Below are 16,461 nucleotides of genomic sequence, written 5' to 3'. Positions count from 1 at the left end.
ATGCTTTTCTGCAATGGCCTGGCATGATATCATCAAAGTATTTAGTCTAAGAATGTCTTGAGTCAGCAGAAGACGAGGCTGGATTGCCTCATATGCCTAATCAAGTATTTTCTGCATCAGAACAAGTCAGCTACACTGACCTTAGGCCAGATACAGGATTCTTCTGATGAAGTTAAGATGAAGCTTCCAGACACATGGCAGAACTAAACACGTCTGTATGTTAAGCTCTGAACAGAAGAATTTGGCTGCCAGGCCTCTAATAGATACATTCCTGCTTTAAATCTCCAGATAAGGAATCTTTTAAGTCAGAGTAGAAAGGAACATACCGGAGATTAAGCTTTGACATTAGCATTATTCAGCCATGTAACCAAACAGGGGTGGGTTCCACTTACCAGTTCACAGCAGGAGCACGCGTGCACGCTTGCTTCGCTCACTTCCGCGTCCATGCTTCTGTGCATGCGCAGATCACCCATGATGGCGTCGTGGCGGGTTCGTGGAGCCTCCCGCTGGTTTTACTACCGGTTCTATAGAACCAGACCAAACCAGGAGTAACCCACCACTTTTACCCAAGCCTTCAGAATGCTTTTAAATTAATGATGCTTTTCATTCCTACTGCTAATAGAAAAGCAAATCCTGGAGTACCCAGTCTTACTATTTCTACAGCATGTAAGCAGATGTTCACTCTTAAAATAAGAGATGTCTTTTTGTATGAAACTTGGGAAACAGTTGGTTCCTTATGAATTAAAAGGTATGAAGTAAAAGTTGGCTAATGGATTATTCCAGAGGGATTTTTTTTGGTGAAATGAGTTATGAATCTGCTGGTTGAAGCTGGGTAGTTTCTATTGATGTTAGCACATAAAAGGTACTTTCATACCATCAAAATCTGCCATGTTGTTTACCCAGCACACCATCAGCATTGGTTTCAAATTCATACTTTGTATATTTTGGCACAATGATGATCAATTACTGGCTGGCAGGTCAACTTAGACATATTTTTGTAAAGTTGTCACCCGTACAGTATTATTGATTTGTGAAAACATAAAACTAAAACAGGAAGGAACGTTATTTTGTAAAATAAAATATGGGCTAAACCTTTTCAGGGAAGTGTTTAAACTTTTGAAATCATATTTTATCTTTTGGAATATGATCAACTACTGGTCATGCGCTGTGTGATGCTAGTTTAAGAATACAAATGAGCAGCATTTTGAATGATGAATCAAAACCAAAACAGACATGGCATTAATCATGCCAATGCCTTTAACATGTGCAAATTCTCTTAGGTAACTAGCAGACATGGGCAGTCCTGAGTTACCTGGGAATTACTAGGTTAAGGAAAAGAAATTAATGCTAAGTAATTTTCCTCTCATCTCACCCTAACAAAATTTGCTCCTCTGAAGCTACTATTTTCATTTCTACTTTTTAATCCAGGATTTTCATAGATAAAAGTGTGACAGAACATACTAGGAGTTCAAAGGAGTTGTGAACTGAACCCATCTTTAGAATGCTGAGTTGAATGCAGTCAGGTAGAAAGATGTAGTTTTTTCATTCATACATTTTTCATCCAGACATCAAAAATAAGTCTGGAAAAGTGTTTCTGGAAATGATGCAAAGTAATCAAATGGCATCATTTCACAGAGCACTGGCTATTTGTACCAGCAAGAAAGATGTTCTATAATGATGTCTCAGCATTCTCAATTGTGAGCCACACCCAGAGTTGTTTGCTGAGATGGGTGGCTAAAGAAATCAAATGAATGGATGGATGGATGGATGGATGGATGGATGGATGAATAAATCTATGAATTCCCAGTGGACCATTCTGTTACCAAAAGAAGACCATTTGAGTCTTGATTTTATTAAAACCCTGTCATATTTATTTATCAAATTCATATAGCTGCCCATTCTCCACAGGGCTGTAGGCTAAAACATATGGAGAATGGTTGCAGGAATTGGGTATGTGTAGTCTAGTGGGGGGGGAGGATGACATGATAGCAGTGTTCCAATATTTGAGGGGCTGCCACAAAGAAGAGGGGGTGAACCTATTTTCCAAAGCACCAGAAGGCAAGACAAGAGGCAATGTTTGGAAACTAACCAAGGAGAGAACCAAGCTAGAACTAAGGAGAAATTTTCTGAGAGTGAGAACAATAAACCAATGGAATGGGTTGCCTTCAGAAGTTGTGAGTGCTCCATCACTGGAGACTTTTAAGAGACTGGACAGCCACTTGTCTGGAATAGTATAGGGCAGTGATGGCTAACCTTTTTGCCATTGCGTGCCAGAGGCGGCGAGGTGAGGTCGTGCGTGCGCATGCCCATACCCATAATTCTACATGTCCTGCCCCCGTGCAAGCACACATGACCGCCCCCCGCTCCCCCCACTCCTGGCACGCGATGGCACAGTGGGCCTAGTAGGCCTGTTTCTCTCTCTTCCCAGGCTCCAGAGCCTTTCTAGGAGTCTGGGTAAGGCGAAAATGGCTTTCCCCACCTCCCCCCAAGGCCCCCCGGAGGCAGGAAACAGACTGTTTCTCTACTTATGGTGGGACCAGAAGGCCCGAAAATCAGCTGGCCAGTGCACACATGCGCACTGGAGCTGAGCTTGTGTGCCCACTGATATGACTGTGGCATGTGTCAGAGGTGGGTTCTAGCTACCTTTACTACTGATTCACAATGGGGCCGCTCGCTTCGCTCACATGTGCACAACACTCTTCTGCGCATGTGCAGAAGCTTCTGCACATGCGCAGAAGCATTTTGATGACATCGGGGCCGGTGGGCAGAGCCTCCCACTGGTTTTACTACCAGTTCTATAGAACCGGTGCGAACTGGGGGCAACCCACCACTGGCATGCATGCCATAGGTTCGCCATCACAGGTATAGGGTCTCCTACTTGAGGAGGAGGTTGGGATAGCAGACCTCCAATGTCCCTTCCAACTAATTCTGTTCTGTTCTTTTCATCTCACCACCTGGAGAGATTAATAGTCCCCCAATCGAAAGGGGTATTAGTGCACCCACCATTAACTTTGACATGTTAACTCAATCACTGTCTAATCACTAGCTCCATAGATTTTCTATTGGGTTAAGGTCTGGGCTATTCCCAGGCCATTCCAGCAGTGGAATATGATTATCTTGAAACTCCCCCCCCCCAGAATAAGTGTTATTAGCCATCAAACCTCAAAAATACACTTTTCCCAAAAGGTTTCCACAATTTTGGCCACTACTGTAAATAGTAAAAGAAGAGGTCGTTAATTCCAGTTCATTAAGTGACCCCATATTTCATATAATATTCTGATTCTTACATAATTTACAGAAGAAAATTATTTTAAAACAGGGGTCCCCAAACCCCAGGCTGTGGACTGATACCAGTCTGCAGCCCATTGGAAACCAGGCCATGCAAGCGGCAGGTGAGCATGTGATGCTCCATTTTCGCATGTGAAACCATCCCCTCCTGCCCTGCCACTGCCACTGCTGCTTGTCTGCAGAGCCATAAAGGTTGGGGATCAGTGGTGGGTTCCTCCCAGTTCCGCCCGGTTCCGCCGAGCTGGTAGCGGTGACGATATGATGTCACCGAACCGATTCTGCCCCCCCTTGTTATTCTTACCTTTTATTTGGCCCCACCCCTAATCTATTGCTGCCTCCTGAGTCCCAGCTGATCGGCTAGAAGGAAAAAAACTGTTTAAACTCTTGCCGTGGGGCTTCAAAGGGCTGCCCTACAGCTGATCAGTGGTAAAAGGTAGTTTGGTGGTAGACCGGTGCCTCCAAAAACAAATGAGTAGACCAGTGCCTGCAAAAATAAATGGGTAGACCGGTGCCTCCAAAAACAAATGAGTAGACCAGTGCCTGCAAAAATAAATGGGTAGACCAGTGCCTCCAAAAACAATTGAGTAGAACGGTGCCTCCAAAAACAAATGAGTAGAACGGTGCCTCCAAAAACAAATGAGTAGAACGGTGCCTCCAAAAACAAATGGGTAGACTGGTACAGCTCTGCAAGCAGTTAAAAGCCTGGTAGACCAGTACCTCTGCTAAATCCTAAAGAATTGTCACATGACCATCAAGCCACGACCACAAAATAAGCCACGCCCACAGAACCGGTAGTAAAAAAATTTAGAACCTACCCCTGTTGGGGACCACTGTTTTAAAATATACATTATTTATTTATTTATTTATTTTATTCGGCTTATATGCCGCCCTATCTCACAATGGACTCAGGGCGGCTCACAACAATAAAACACAAGCCACAATAAAAACAAAGACTAAAATCTAAAAAATTTAAAATTAACCCATTAAAACCCTTAAAACCCCGTCATCAGACCAGGTCAAAGGATTTGACCTGCATTAAATAACATTAAATAAGTGTAAGTAAGCATAAGCAGAACAAACCATGGCATGCAATTCTTTAGTGGAGTCACGTGTATCCTTAAACATTTTTAGTGGAGCAAACATTAGCTTGTCATGTATTTAGAAATTCTGTTTCTTAAACTGCAGTTTGACCAGGCATAGTGCCAATAAATACAAGTTTTGAAGCTAATTATATCCAGGATATGAATTAAAAATTATTACTCAAACAGCTGGGCATCTTTATTTGCATAGAGTACTTTCTAGAGGTATTCAAGATCAATGTCTTAAAAAGATTGTTGTGGGAGAATGGGAGATTGATCCAAACAAAATTTGTAAGTTGTGTATGTGTATGTTTGTGTGTGTGTGTATGTGTGTTTGTGTGCTGCTTACCAAAATTAAAAATGTAACATATTTTTCCTGTTCAAGGGAATAATTGCTATCAGATAATTGCTACTAGAGGAAAATGGGTCTCATATATACTTTGCAACTTTTTACATCTTCTCTAGTTATCCCAATATTGTGCATGCTTTAATAATACAAAGGGTGTTCCCAAACCAAGTTCTGCAGCAGTATATCCAATAACAATGAATAAATTTTATAAATGAATGCAAACAATAATTGGAGTTTATGTACCTTCCAGTTACAACCATAGAATCTCTTTAATTTTTCACCTTTCTTTAAATCAGCTAATTTACATTTTATTTGTCTTTTCATTAAAATTCATGACATTAAAAAAAAAACACTAGTCTCCAAAGAGCTCTGCAATTTGCAAGAATAGACTTTCCATCATTTCTCCCCTTTCACTCCTTACTAATCCACCCCCATTTCAGACTTAACAAGATTCAGGATTGTGCAATCTCCATACCTCCCCCTTCCTTACAGTTCCCATCCAAAAAAATTAATAATAACCAGAAGCACTCCTCTTACAGCTCCAGGACTAGAATTACTCATTCATTCAAGCTCAGGCATTCCCCCAGTATTATTTAAGGGCTTTCTCTCTAGGAGTCATCTCTGCTCCAGTCTTGCAAGAGATTAAGACACCGAGAATTTTACAGAAGCAGTTGGGAAATTCTATCCAAAAATGTTTCCTTTTATGATTCTGTTTTTTGCTCTCTGTTATTCTTCATTTACTGAGAACACAGATGAGTATGATGATATCTTCTTCCTGAATTTTGATAATGAAATAGAAAGTGTAATTCCTGCAACAGAAGAAAGTAAGTATTTTGCCTTTCTTCCTTAATCTTTAACCACGGACAAATTGTTTTTACATTAACAGCACAATTAGTACTCTTATCGTTGCAAAATTTGCAGTTAGCAAACTTAAAAATAGCAATGTTTCAGAATGTTCATTTAGCCAAGAAAGGAGGCATGGAAATTTCTCTGCTCTTATTTTGTAGTTTATGTCCCTGCCTTCTATTCTAAAGAGAGAAAGTGTGTAAATAGCCTTGGAATACATCTTTCTTTAAACAGCTTCTTTTGCAAGAATAAAGTTCAAACGTAGAGTAATGTTTACTATGTGCTCTGTTTCAGCCATTTCATGTGATTGTCAGCGAGAACACACAGAATGGGACAAGCTCTTCATTATGCTTGAGAATTCCCAGATGAAGGAAAACATGCTGCTTGAGTCTCTGGATGAAATCCTTAAGGTGGAGCTGCAGATGCTGAGAGCAGAAATGCTGCAGTTTGTGGAAAACTTTGCTGGCACGTGCACCACATATCTCGAGAAAACAACCACTCAGATCTGGAGCCAACTGGACCAGATGATAACAAAGAGCAGAGCTTCTGGAGGTAGGTCTGGGATACTTCATGAGATCAAGCAAGAAAATATTCTCCAAGACATTCTGCAATTAAACCAAAATCTTTCCAACCGACTCAGCCAGCTCGAGCGTGCCTGGCAGTGGAGAACCGAAGAGGGTGATCAGCGGAGCCATTCATCAGAGGAAGGTAGAGTCGGCTACATAACGCATGGAAACAATTTCATGTTGAAGTCACTGTGGCAAGAGCTGCAGGAAACAAAAGCTGAACTAAAAGAATCTCAGAAGAAGACCACAAAGGCTGCATTGCCAGCGGGTGAGTCAGATTCTTTTTCCAGTGTTACCATTGCCTTACACATTCATTCCCAACCAACCACGTTAACCATAAGTTTGTTTAACAACCTTACCTGATGCTTTGCTTATAGAGAAGGGGGCATTATTATTATAAATTTGGAGACAACTAGGCGGGAGCATGTTCGACTTGTATTGTATAGCAGCCAAACAATATAAACTTACGGTGTATTGTGTAAGTCACTGTGAGTATTCATTGCTTCAGCTATGTTGCTGTAGCTTAAAATATGTTCATTGAATAAATACAGTTGGCCAATAGAAGCTCCAAAAACATCTACATATCTTATTAGTAAAGCAATGATGAAGTTTTGCTAAGTCACTTGCGGTTATTCTCTTCCATTCTTATTTTTATTTTGCAGAGCCAGTAGCAACAATAATTCATTGACAGTCCCAGTCAATTCAGTTTTCTAGCTGTTCCTCTGCTCTGCCTTCTTCTAACATACCTGCTGATTCCTTCACTGCATTCCTCAGGGGCTACTTCTGAACACAATTTGACCTTGTGAGCTCACTCATTATGTCAACAGACTATTCATCAATTTAATTCTCACGCTTCAGGGCATAAACAGATCCTCCACAGGGGTTCAGGAAAGTGGAATAGCTTAGACTCTGTGAAGCACAACTGCACAGCCATATATCACAAAGATTCCCTGAACCCTTCCAGTTGCCTTTTAATACCCAATCTGGACATGCCGTGATTTATGCTAAGATAAATAATGAAACTATTTATGTTAGATAACTTTGAAACATATTCTCCTGCCCCATTTAAAGTCTAACTTGTTATTTTTTAAGGCAGCTCTATTCTTCATACCTAGATGTTCTCTGGGGCTGATTTTAAATAACTATTGGTATCTTATAGAAAGAATGGCATAGGTCTCATGTAATTAACCACACAAAAGAAGAGTTTGCCACTATTCTGTGACATTCCATACACTGATTAGTGATATCTAAAGCAACAGCTGCCTATGATTTTGAATCACTGCTTTTATTTTATAAAAATATAGTGATGTTGAGAAATAAGCAGATGGTCATGCTATGTGTTCATTAGTCCAAAAGGACTAATGAAGGATCACAGTCACTATCTAGAAGTCCTTTCAAATGTATGTGAAAAGAGGAAAGCTCTATTTTGACAAGCATCCTAATTTTTGGTAATTTACAACTGTTCCAGAAAAATGTTACTTTAATTTGAACAGGATAAGAATATATACCTTTGAATAAGCACATGGGAGAAAGCATAACATAGATAATGCTCTAGTGCTCACACTGATTAATTTTGCAAATGTAAAGTCACATCAAAAAGCTGTGCTTAAAAATACTGTTACTATTTTACTATTTTCTAAAAGGTTCACATCTGTCTCAAAGGAGTTATAGAAACTCCTGATGGATCCAGAGTGGTGATGGTGGGGAGGATAGGAAATTACTAACAATATACTTCTTGATCAGCCATTTGTTTGCTAAGATATCTAGAATTAATACATAAAATAATCTTATATATTATTATTTATGATAAATAATATGTAATAGCTATATATTATAACTATATATTAAAACTAATCAAAAAGAAAACAAACCCAGAACTAAGGATAAATTTCCTGACAGTTAGAACAATTAATCAGTGGAACAACTTGCCTACAGAAGTTGTGAATGCTCCCACACTGGAGGTTTTTAAGAAGAGATTGGACAACCATTTGTCTGAAATGGTATAGGGTCTCTGCCTGAGTAGGGGGGGTTGCAGTGGTGGGTTGCCCCGGTTTGCACCGGTTCTATAAAACCAATAGTAAAACTGGCGGGAGGCTCCGCCCACTGACCCCGACATCATCAAAACGCTTCTGCGGATGCGCAGAAGCTTCTGCACTTTCGCAGAAGAGCACACGCACATGCGGCCCTGCTGCAAACCAGTAGTAAAGGTAAGTAGAACCCACCCTTGGGGGGTTGGACTAGAAGACCTCCAAGTTCCCTTCCAACTCTGTTATTGTGTTATTCTGTTATATTCATGTCATAAAGGTAAAGCAATTCATTGAATATTCATTTTGCAAAAATTTTACCAAAGTACCCAGAAGCACTTTTAGCACTATTTACTCCTGAGTGCTTCCCACAAAGTTCAGCATTATGCTCTCAAAATTTGAAAATGGTGTTAATAGGAAGTCCAGAGAATGTTGTCCTTGAATGTCTCTTTCTTCCCCATCCTAATTTTTTAATATTTGCTTTTACCAGAAAAGTCCACCAAAGAGGTAAGAATGGAATAGTTGAAGAATTTCTTTTGTTTGATAATGCTAGCAGCCATCAGGCTAAAAGTTATCTTGATTTTCTGTGAGAAAGTCATGCCATAAGTAGCCATCTGCTCTTCCCTTCCCTTTACAAGATTTCAAAATAAAAAAATGTGTGGTGTGCTTTGCCATATTGTTGTAAGCTTCCCAATCCCACTTCACTTTGGCTACTGCCTGAGAGAGGAAATCTCACAATGGAATGATGTCACACATGTTTCGCATTACTGGCTGCTACAGAAGACAGGGAGGAGCAGGACAAAAAGATTGCTCTTTTCTAAAATCTGGAGGAAAATCCATGGCGCAATTGAACTAATCTATGAAGTGCTAAGTCCAACATAACTCCGCCAAATTTGCAGGACCTGTTCTTAATTTACCACGTTCTGGCCAATGATATCACTCAGTTCTATTTGTTTTGACAAGGGGGAGGACATTCATAATTTGATTAAGAACAAAAAGACTGACTTTATAAAAATATTCCACAGATCCTTCTGGAATTTTTTTTTTCAAAAGAGTTTTCAGCAACTGGTTTTGATTTCTCACATATTTTGGATTTCTGCCAGGTTGATTCTTAAGGGTTTTTGTGATCACACTATTGTTGGTGACTTATAAAGCTGGTTTTCATTTTGTCTACCCTTGATAATAAAGTTAGAAATTTTGATAATTAAAAAGCCATGTCACTACACAGAGCTCTTTGCCCTTTGAAGAAGTATTCCTGCAGATTTTCATGACCCGTTGCCCCTATTCTCACTGGTCAAAGCATTTTAACATTCTTAGAACTCAAAGCATATGACACCAGCACAGCATGAGAAAATAGAAAAAGTATACTAATTATTACAGCTGTGATTTCAATATTCGTTTTACTTCAAGTTCATAGAATCTAAAATGTGATGTTTGTTGATTATTCATCATACTGTATCTCAATTTCCTGTAATTGCTCTCTCATACATTTATTAAAATATTTGAAATTGTCAACTGAGTTCAAGTCCCGCCATAACCATGAAAGCCAGCTGGGTGACTTTGGGCCAGTCACCCTATTGCAGCCCAACCCACCTCATAGGATTGTTGTGAGGAAAATAGGAGGAGGAAGGTGTGATGGTTATATTTGCTGCCTTGAGTTATTTGTAAAAATAATAAAGGTGGGAAATAAGTAAGCATAGGAAGTATAACTATAATTCAATAAAGTTTCTGTTTCTCATAGCTTCAAATGGTTTATCCTATAGGTCTTTACTTATTTTTGTACAGCTGTGGTCTTTTTGAACAAAACAGTAGATTACAACATGAAAAATTCATTCTAGACCATCAGTTTTCAATCCATGAAAATGTGTATCCTCTCACTTTAGAGTAGCATAATAGGTTTTTTTTAAATGGGAAAATGATATGAAGTATTTTTTTCCCCTGATGTTAAAATAGCCAAGGATTTAGTGTAACACTCTGATAAACTTCAATACATGTTGAGATACTTTATAAACATACTCTATAAATTATTCCACTGATAAAGTTCTCCTTCTTCATTTCTACATGCTGAATTTAAACAGATATAGGGGTGCATGTAGCCTACAGATAAAACAATTAGATTACTTTCATTTGTAATTATAGATGCATTTAACTCTAATACTTTGCTAACAAATTTCTGTTTATTTTGCATTTAATTTGTAATAATAATCATAAACTGGATTTTATAAATTTAAAACTATAAATGTAGAAACTGTTTTCGATGCAATAAAAAATGTCAGAAATCCAATGAGTGAAAAGGCTAATCAGGAAAAAAAAAATCTAATCCTTATGATAGTATATAATCAGAAAACAAATATACAAGTTTTGGGAAACGCAGGTTCTTTAACATGCTTTTTCCCAAATAGAAAGTCCAACAATGTTTATGTAATTTTTGAATTGGCCAAATGTTTACATATATTTGCACATCATGAGTAGAAGTGTTTCTGAGTGAAAATGAGAGACAAAGGGTTTCTTCACCACCCCATCCCACATGGCATGGAGATGGATCTTCAAAGAAATTATGAAAAGTAAATGAGGAAAACCTATGGAAATCATCTGGGGGTTTGCTGAAAGAGATATCAGCAAGAGATTAGTTACATGTAACAAAAAAGTACATTATTTGAAATTAATAATTTTATGTATTATTATTATTATTGTTGTTATTGTTGTTGTTGTTATTATTATTATTATTATTATTATTATTATTATTTTCCAATTATTGCATCACAATATAAATTGATGAATAGAGGATTATCTAATTCGGTATGAGATGGTTTTAGATTCTTAGTGTCACTGATCCCTTCCCTTTTCAAAGGTTGTGATGTATGTGGGCATTTTTTTTTTTTTGTCCCTTTGAATCAGTGTTGACTCTTGGCAACTGCATAGATTAGTCCCTGCAGTTTATTTGGCAAAATTCCAGAAGTGGTTTGCCATATGAAAAACAGTTGCAGGAACTGGGTGTATCTAGTTTAATGAAAAGAAGGACTAGGGGAGACATGATAGCAGAGTTCCAATATCTCAGGGTCTGCCACAAAGAGGGAGTTAAGCTATTCTCCAAAGCATCTGAGGGTAGAACAAAGAGCAATGGGTGGAAACTAATCAAGGAGAGAAGCAACTTAAAATTAAGGAGAAATTTCCTGACAGTTAGAACAATTAATCAGTGGAACAACTTGCCTCCAGAAGTTGTGAATGCTCCAACACTGGAACTTTTTAAGAAGATGTTGGATAACCATTTGTCAGAAGTGGTGTAGGGTTTCCTGCCTAAGCAGTGGGTTGGACTAGAAGACCTCCAAGGTCCCTTCCAACTCTTGTTATTTATTCTATTGCCTTCTTCCTAGGACTGAGAAAAAGTGACTTGCCTAAGATCATCCAACTGGCTTTATGCCCAAGGCAGAACTAGAACTCACATTTGTCTTAACCACTATACCAAACAGTCTCTCTGAAAAGATATTACAAAAAGTGAAAGAATATATTTGCTTAAAATCCAAAAGAGCCATTGCTACTTATAATGCAGTTACATAACTAATTAACATAATTTAACTGATATTTAGAATTGTATTACATTACGATTATCCCAGATATGCATGAGCCTTCAGTATAATTCATAACAATTACATTCTGTTGTTCTTACAGGTTGTGAAACAGTTATTTTATTCCCAATGCGTTCCAAAAAGATCTTCGTGACTGTTCATCCAACTGATGAGATGGCACTCTTCTCCTTCACTGCCTGCACATGGGTTAAGGTAACTGAAGCAATGGACAAAACTATTATATTTTCATATGGAACAAAGAACAATCCCTATGAAATTCAGCTTTATCTGAACTATGACTCTGTGGTTCTCGCCGTAAAAAGTAATCTCAACAAGATATCTGCCCCAAAGGTAATTTCTTCCGGAGAGTGGACTCACATCTGCAGTACTTGGGGTTCAGTCAATGGAACCATATCTTTATCGATAAATGGAAAAATTGTGGTCACCTCTTCTGAAATATCTGAAGACCACATCATCCCGGATGGCGGAATTTTGCAGATTGGCCAGGAAAAGAATGGCTGCTGTGTTGGAGGCGGTTTCAATGAATCTTTAGCTTTTTCTGGAAAAATAACTGGCTTTAATATTTGGGACCGAATCCTCAGTGACAAAGAGATAATAAGACAATCTGAAGAAGATGCCTGTAATAACCGTGGCAACATAGTGGGCTGGGGAGTTACAGAGATTCTGCCTCATGGAGGGGCTCAGTATGTTTTTAGCCCCTGAATTTATGTTCTTCAAAACTCTATATAAAATCAAACCAATAAACAGAATTTATAAAATCTGAATATATATACATATATTTAGAATTGGTCCATGATACAGTTTCCACAGGAAAAACAGAGGTATAAAGAACAGTCAGAAGCCAGTTATCTCTGCTTCACATAAGAAACTCTGAATGAGGCTTCACATGGCAAGAAGCCTTTGGATGACTGCCATGGCTACTACTATAAGCCAATATCTCTGCTCTCCAGATTCCGTAAAAAAAGAACAGTGCTATCATAAGTGGGAGATAGCTCTCCACAACTGGATATAGCTGCTTTCAGAACAAGTACTTGCTAAGCCAGTAAAATGAATTTTATCCACATGAAATCTCATTCATAGAGAAATCATATTGTAGGACATAATTTAAAATTGTTACCATATGAAAGCTAAAATATAAATACAAATCAAATAAAGAAAAATATAGGCTCTTAAATATATCTTGTTAAGAGTCAGCTTACAATATATCTTGTAAGCATGCTGGTCTAGACTTCTATATGGATCCAACATTCTCTAAGCACCTATCTTATTCATACCCCAAAACTATTTTTGAATATACTCTGAATTATACATGATTAGCACCTATCATGGTGAGAAGTTTCAATAGCTGTAATGATTTTGAAAATGTTGCTAGCAGGAGCTCCTGATAGGATTATCCTTGTTGATAAAATCTAAGGAGAGGTGTGGAGCTATAAGTAATCCATAATGGAGTCGAAGGGTTCTGCAGATCTGAGGAAAGTTAGAAAATGTCAAAATGAAATCTAGAAGAAAGCAGTAATAAATCATTTCTGGATTGTTGCCAAGGAAATTATATGAAGATGGGTCAAATCCTTTAGGCAATTTTGGTTGCTAGACAATTAGATTAGGGGGGGGAAACCTAGTTACTGGAAAGAAAGGTGAATTTTCACTAGTAGATCTATAGTTGATACGGCGAAACCAAAGTGACAAAGAAGTCTGGTTATTGTTGAAGTCAGAACTGAAAAACAAGTTTATCTTTGACAAAGACAAATAAAACAATGTAATAAGTATGGAACAAACAAAACTTGAAACTATTAAAATGGAATTGAAGCATGCTAAATTAGATATTTTCTGAATCAATCAACATTGGTAGACTGCAATAGATCACCTCAGTTCAGATGATAATGTGATATATTACTCAGAGCATAAATTCATACAAAGAGATGGAATGAAAGTGACACCCTAAAAGAATATCACTAAGTTTGTACTGGCTATGAACCAATAAACAATAGGTTCATATTAATTAGAATTAGCATATATTCATTGAGAGAACATCATTGTTTTACAAATGTGTGCTGCTATTTGAAACATAACAGAAGATATTAAGGAAATCTATAGTAATTTGCAAGAGGTGCTAAATGTAACAGCAGAAAAGATTGCAGTATGTCTGGTGCATAGTTTGTTAAACACAATGATACACTAAATAGTTTAATATAGTTTTTGCAAAGATAATTCTTTGTTCATTGCCAATGCCTGCTTCAAATAATACATGGATATCACTAGATTGACAACATCAGAATACAATTTGTTATAATATAGGAAAAAGAATTGTAAAATCCAATTAGCCAGATCCTTTCCAAGTGCATATTATAGAACACGCTATGTCAAATTCATATGGTGTCAAATACATAGGATAAACATAAAAGTTTTTTAAAAATAGGTGTGCCAGCAAGATTGGATTTGAAGACATATAGTCAGAATATAAAATCAAAATAGAACAAATCAATATGCTTAACTTACGCAAGAGAGTATCTGAGGAATTATGGAACTAGATAAGAGACATTGTGAAAACTGAAGTGGAACAAACTCTTCCCCAAATTTCAAGGCAGAAAAGTTTGAGTGGCTTTCAGAACAAGCTACCATGATAGCTAGGGACAGATGAATGATGAAAGCATTGGTCAAAAAGAAGGAGGTACTGTAGTTAAACTCAAACTTTCAAGAAGAAAAGATAAGGAAAGATATCACAATCTGTAACAGAGGAAATTAACAAGGAAAAAGGAGAGCCTTTTAAAAGATTATAAAAAAAATAACTGCAATAAATCACAGTTAAAGTAGAACTTTTCAAGAGATCTAACAGAAACAAATGAAATTACAGGGAAATGGAAAAATAGAAACTAATAATAGTTTAAAGAGACTGGTAGTACAGAATGGTATAAATATGAGTAGAGTATATTTCAAAATTGACTGTTCTAGAAATTAGACAAGAGGTATCAAATGAAAAAGCAGTTGTATTAAAACTGCAGAAGAAGAAACAATTAAAGTGCTAAGAGTTCTATGTCAACAATGAGCAAGAAACTACTGTAAGAACTGAGTACAATTTAAGCTTATGTTAAATATTAAGACAAAGATATTGTCAATCAACAATGAAGAAGTGAAGATGAAGGAAGCTGTGCTGTCTTATGAGACTTTCTTGTTTGTAGGTTTTATTTTTTTTAATGTGAATTTTGCAACTGAACTATTTAAATAGTATGAAGCAATAACTTTTTTCTGTTTTTATTACTAGTATGTACATCTTCATAAAGTTAGCAACTTGTCCAAGGAACTTTTAATACCAGAAGCCTACCTTGCATTCAGGATGACTGCAGTTTTCTGGTTTGAAATTAATATAGCTGTATTATATTGTAAAATAAACTGATTTTGTATTGACTTTATTGAAACTATTTTTTATAAAATTGAGCTGTAAATAAAAATATACTTTATCAGATTGATATTACATATCATTTTCTTTAGGGTGTTTAGAATACAATGCAAGCACTAAGTCAGAATGTAAGAGGGCCCTTTTCTGTTTAATTTCTATAAAAATCATGTCTCTAAAAGCAGAACAATCTCAAAACAAATAGATGCCAGAACCAGGAACACTACAGATTATGAAGAAGTTATATTAGCATGTTAGCATTTGTTGTACCAAAAGTTATTCTTGAAAAACAATGCAATAGTCATCCCTTAAGCATGAAAGTTGGCTATGTGTCTTTAGACCAGTCACTCTCTCTATGCCCAATCCACCAAATAGGGTTCATATTGTGGAGAAAATAGAATTGGGAGCACTAGGTATTTGCATTGCCTTGAGTTGAACCAAAAATAAATACCAGTTTTAAAAAAATCAATCAGAGATATAAAAAGATAAATACCATACATTATTGCAAAATTACCAAGATCTCCAAATTGAACGGATAAAGCATTTTTTAAAAAAAATTGATTTATATGCCGCCCTTCTCCAGAGACTAAGGGCGGCTTACAATGCGTTAAGCAGTAGCCTTCATACTTTTGTATATTTATACAAAGTCAGCTTATTGCCCCCACAAACTGGGTCCTCAATTTACCTACCTTAGGAAGGATGGAAGGCTGAGTCAACCCTGAGCCTGGTAAGATTCGAACTTACAGTAATTGCAGACAGCTGGTGTTAATCACAATGCTATCAGTCTGCTGAGCCACCAGGCCCCTATTTTACTGAAATAGGTTAGTAGTTATATGATACAGGTATCTTCAACACACTGGTGCCTCCAGATGTATTCAATTTCAGTTCTCATAATCTCTCAACCAGCGTGACTATGGATAACAGACTCTCCACATGAAAATTTCAAATGCTGTGAGAGTCCTTTGGGTTGACTACATCAGGAAAAAGATTACCCAGAAAGACTAGAACTATACTTTATTGAGATGGGCCATAAGAACAGAATCTCTCAAGTTTGATCATACTTGTACTTTACTTGTCCACCCAATGAATCAGGTAGAATCCTGCCCAAGTCTCTTCTGAATATTATTGTTGACCCTGAAGCTGATATATGTGTAGCCATGTTTTATTGTAGTTATTTCCTATTCTTTTCTTAAGCTTTTTCTAGGTATTCTGTAAGGGGATCTAACACGGCTTCAGGCTCGCCACATTCTAGCAGTAGGAAGGAGGGTTGCAGAAATAAGGGGGGATGTTATGGCTAGGTTGTATTCTTTCCCATGGGAACAGAGAATGTG

At 37.3% G+C, this 16,461-nt stretch overlaps 2 protein-coding genes across 6 annotated transcripts in view; one reads left to right on the top strand and one right to left on the bottom strand.

Annotated features, from left to right (window-relative positions):
• Positions 1-16,461, bottom strand: part of VEPH1 (ventricular zone expressed PH domain containing 1) — a 125,248-nt gene that overhangs the window by 91,202 nt on the left and 17,585 nt on the right. The gene's annotated exons all lie outside the window — the stretch shown is intronic.
• Positions 5,114-15,203, top strand: PTX3 (pentraxin 3). The gene is made up of 3 exons (XM_034439144.3): positions 5,114-5,540; positions 5,857-6,396; positions 11,822-15,203. The coding sequence occupies exons 1-3, from the start codon at positions 5,408-5,410 to the stop codon at positions 12,439-12,441; spliced, it is 1,293 nt and encodes a 430-aa protein (XP_034295035.2). The 5' UTR covers positions 5,114-5,407; the 3' UTR covers positions 12,442-15,203.

Source organism: Pantherophis guttatus, chromosome 6, assembly GCF_059756535.1.
Source record: "Pantherophis guttatus breed Tessera chromosome 6, ASM5975653v1, whole genome shotgun sequence".
NCBI classification, from domain to species: Eukaryota; Metazoa; Chordata; class Lepidosauria; order Squamata; family Colubridae; genus Pantherophis; species Pantherophis guttatus.
The sequence above is the reverse complement of the archived record's forward strand: the minus strand, read 5'-3'. Positions and strand labels throughout refer to the sequence as shown.

What these genes read in the sequence shown, in the direction of transcription:
- PTX3 (XM_034439144.3), top strand. Translation starts at nt 5,408, where the DNA reads ATGTTTCCTTTTATGATTCTGTTTTTTGCTCTCTGTTATTCTTCATTT. An exon ending in AATTCCTGCAACAGAAGAAA is followed by an intron (nt 5,541 to 5,856) that starts GTAAGTATTTTG and finishes GCTCTGTTTCAG; the next exon opens with CCATTTCATGTGATTGTCAG. An exon ending in AAAGGCTGCATTGCCAGCGG is followed by an intron (nt 6,397 to 11,821) that starts GTGAGTCAGATT and finishes TTGTTCTTACAG; the next exon opens with GTTGTGAAACAGTTATTTTA.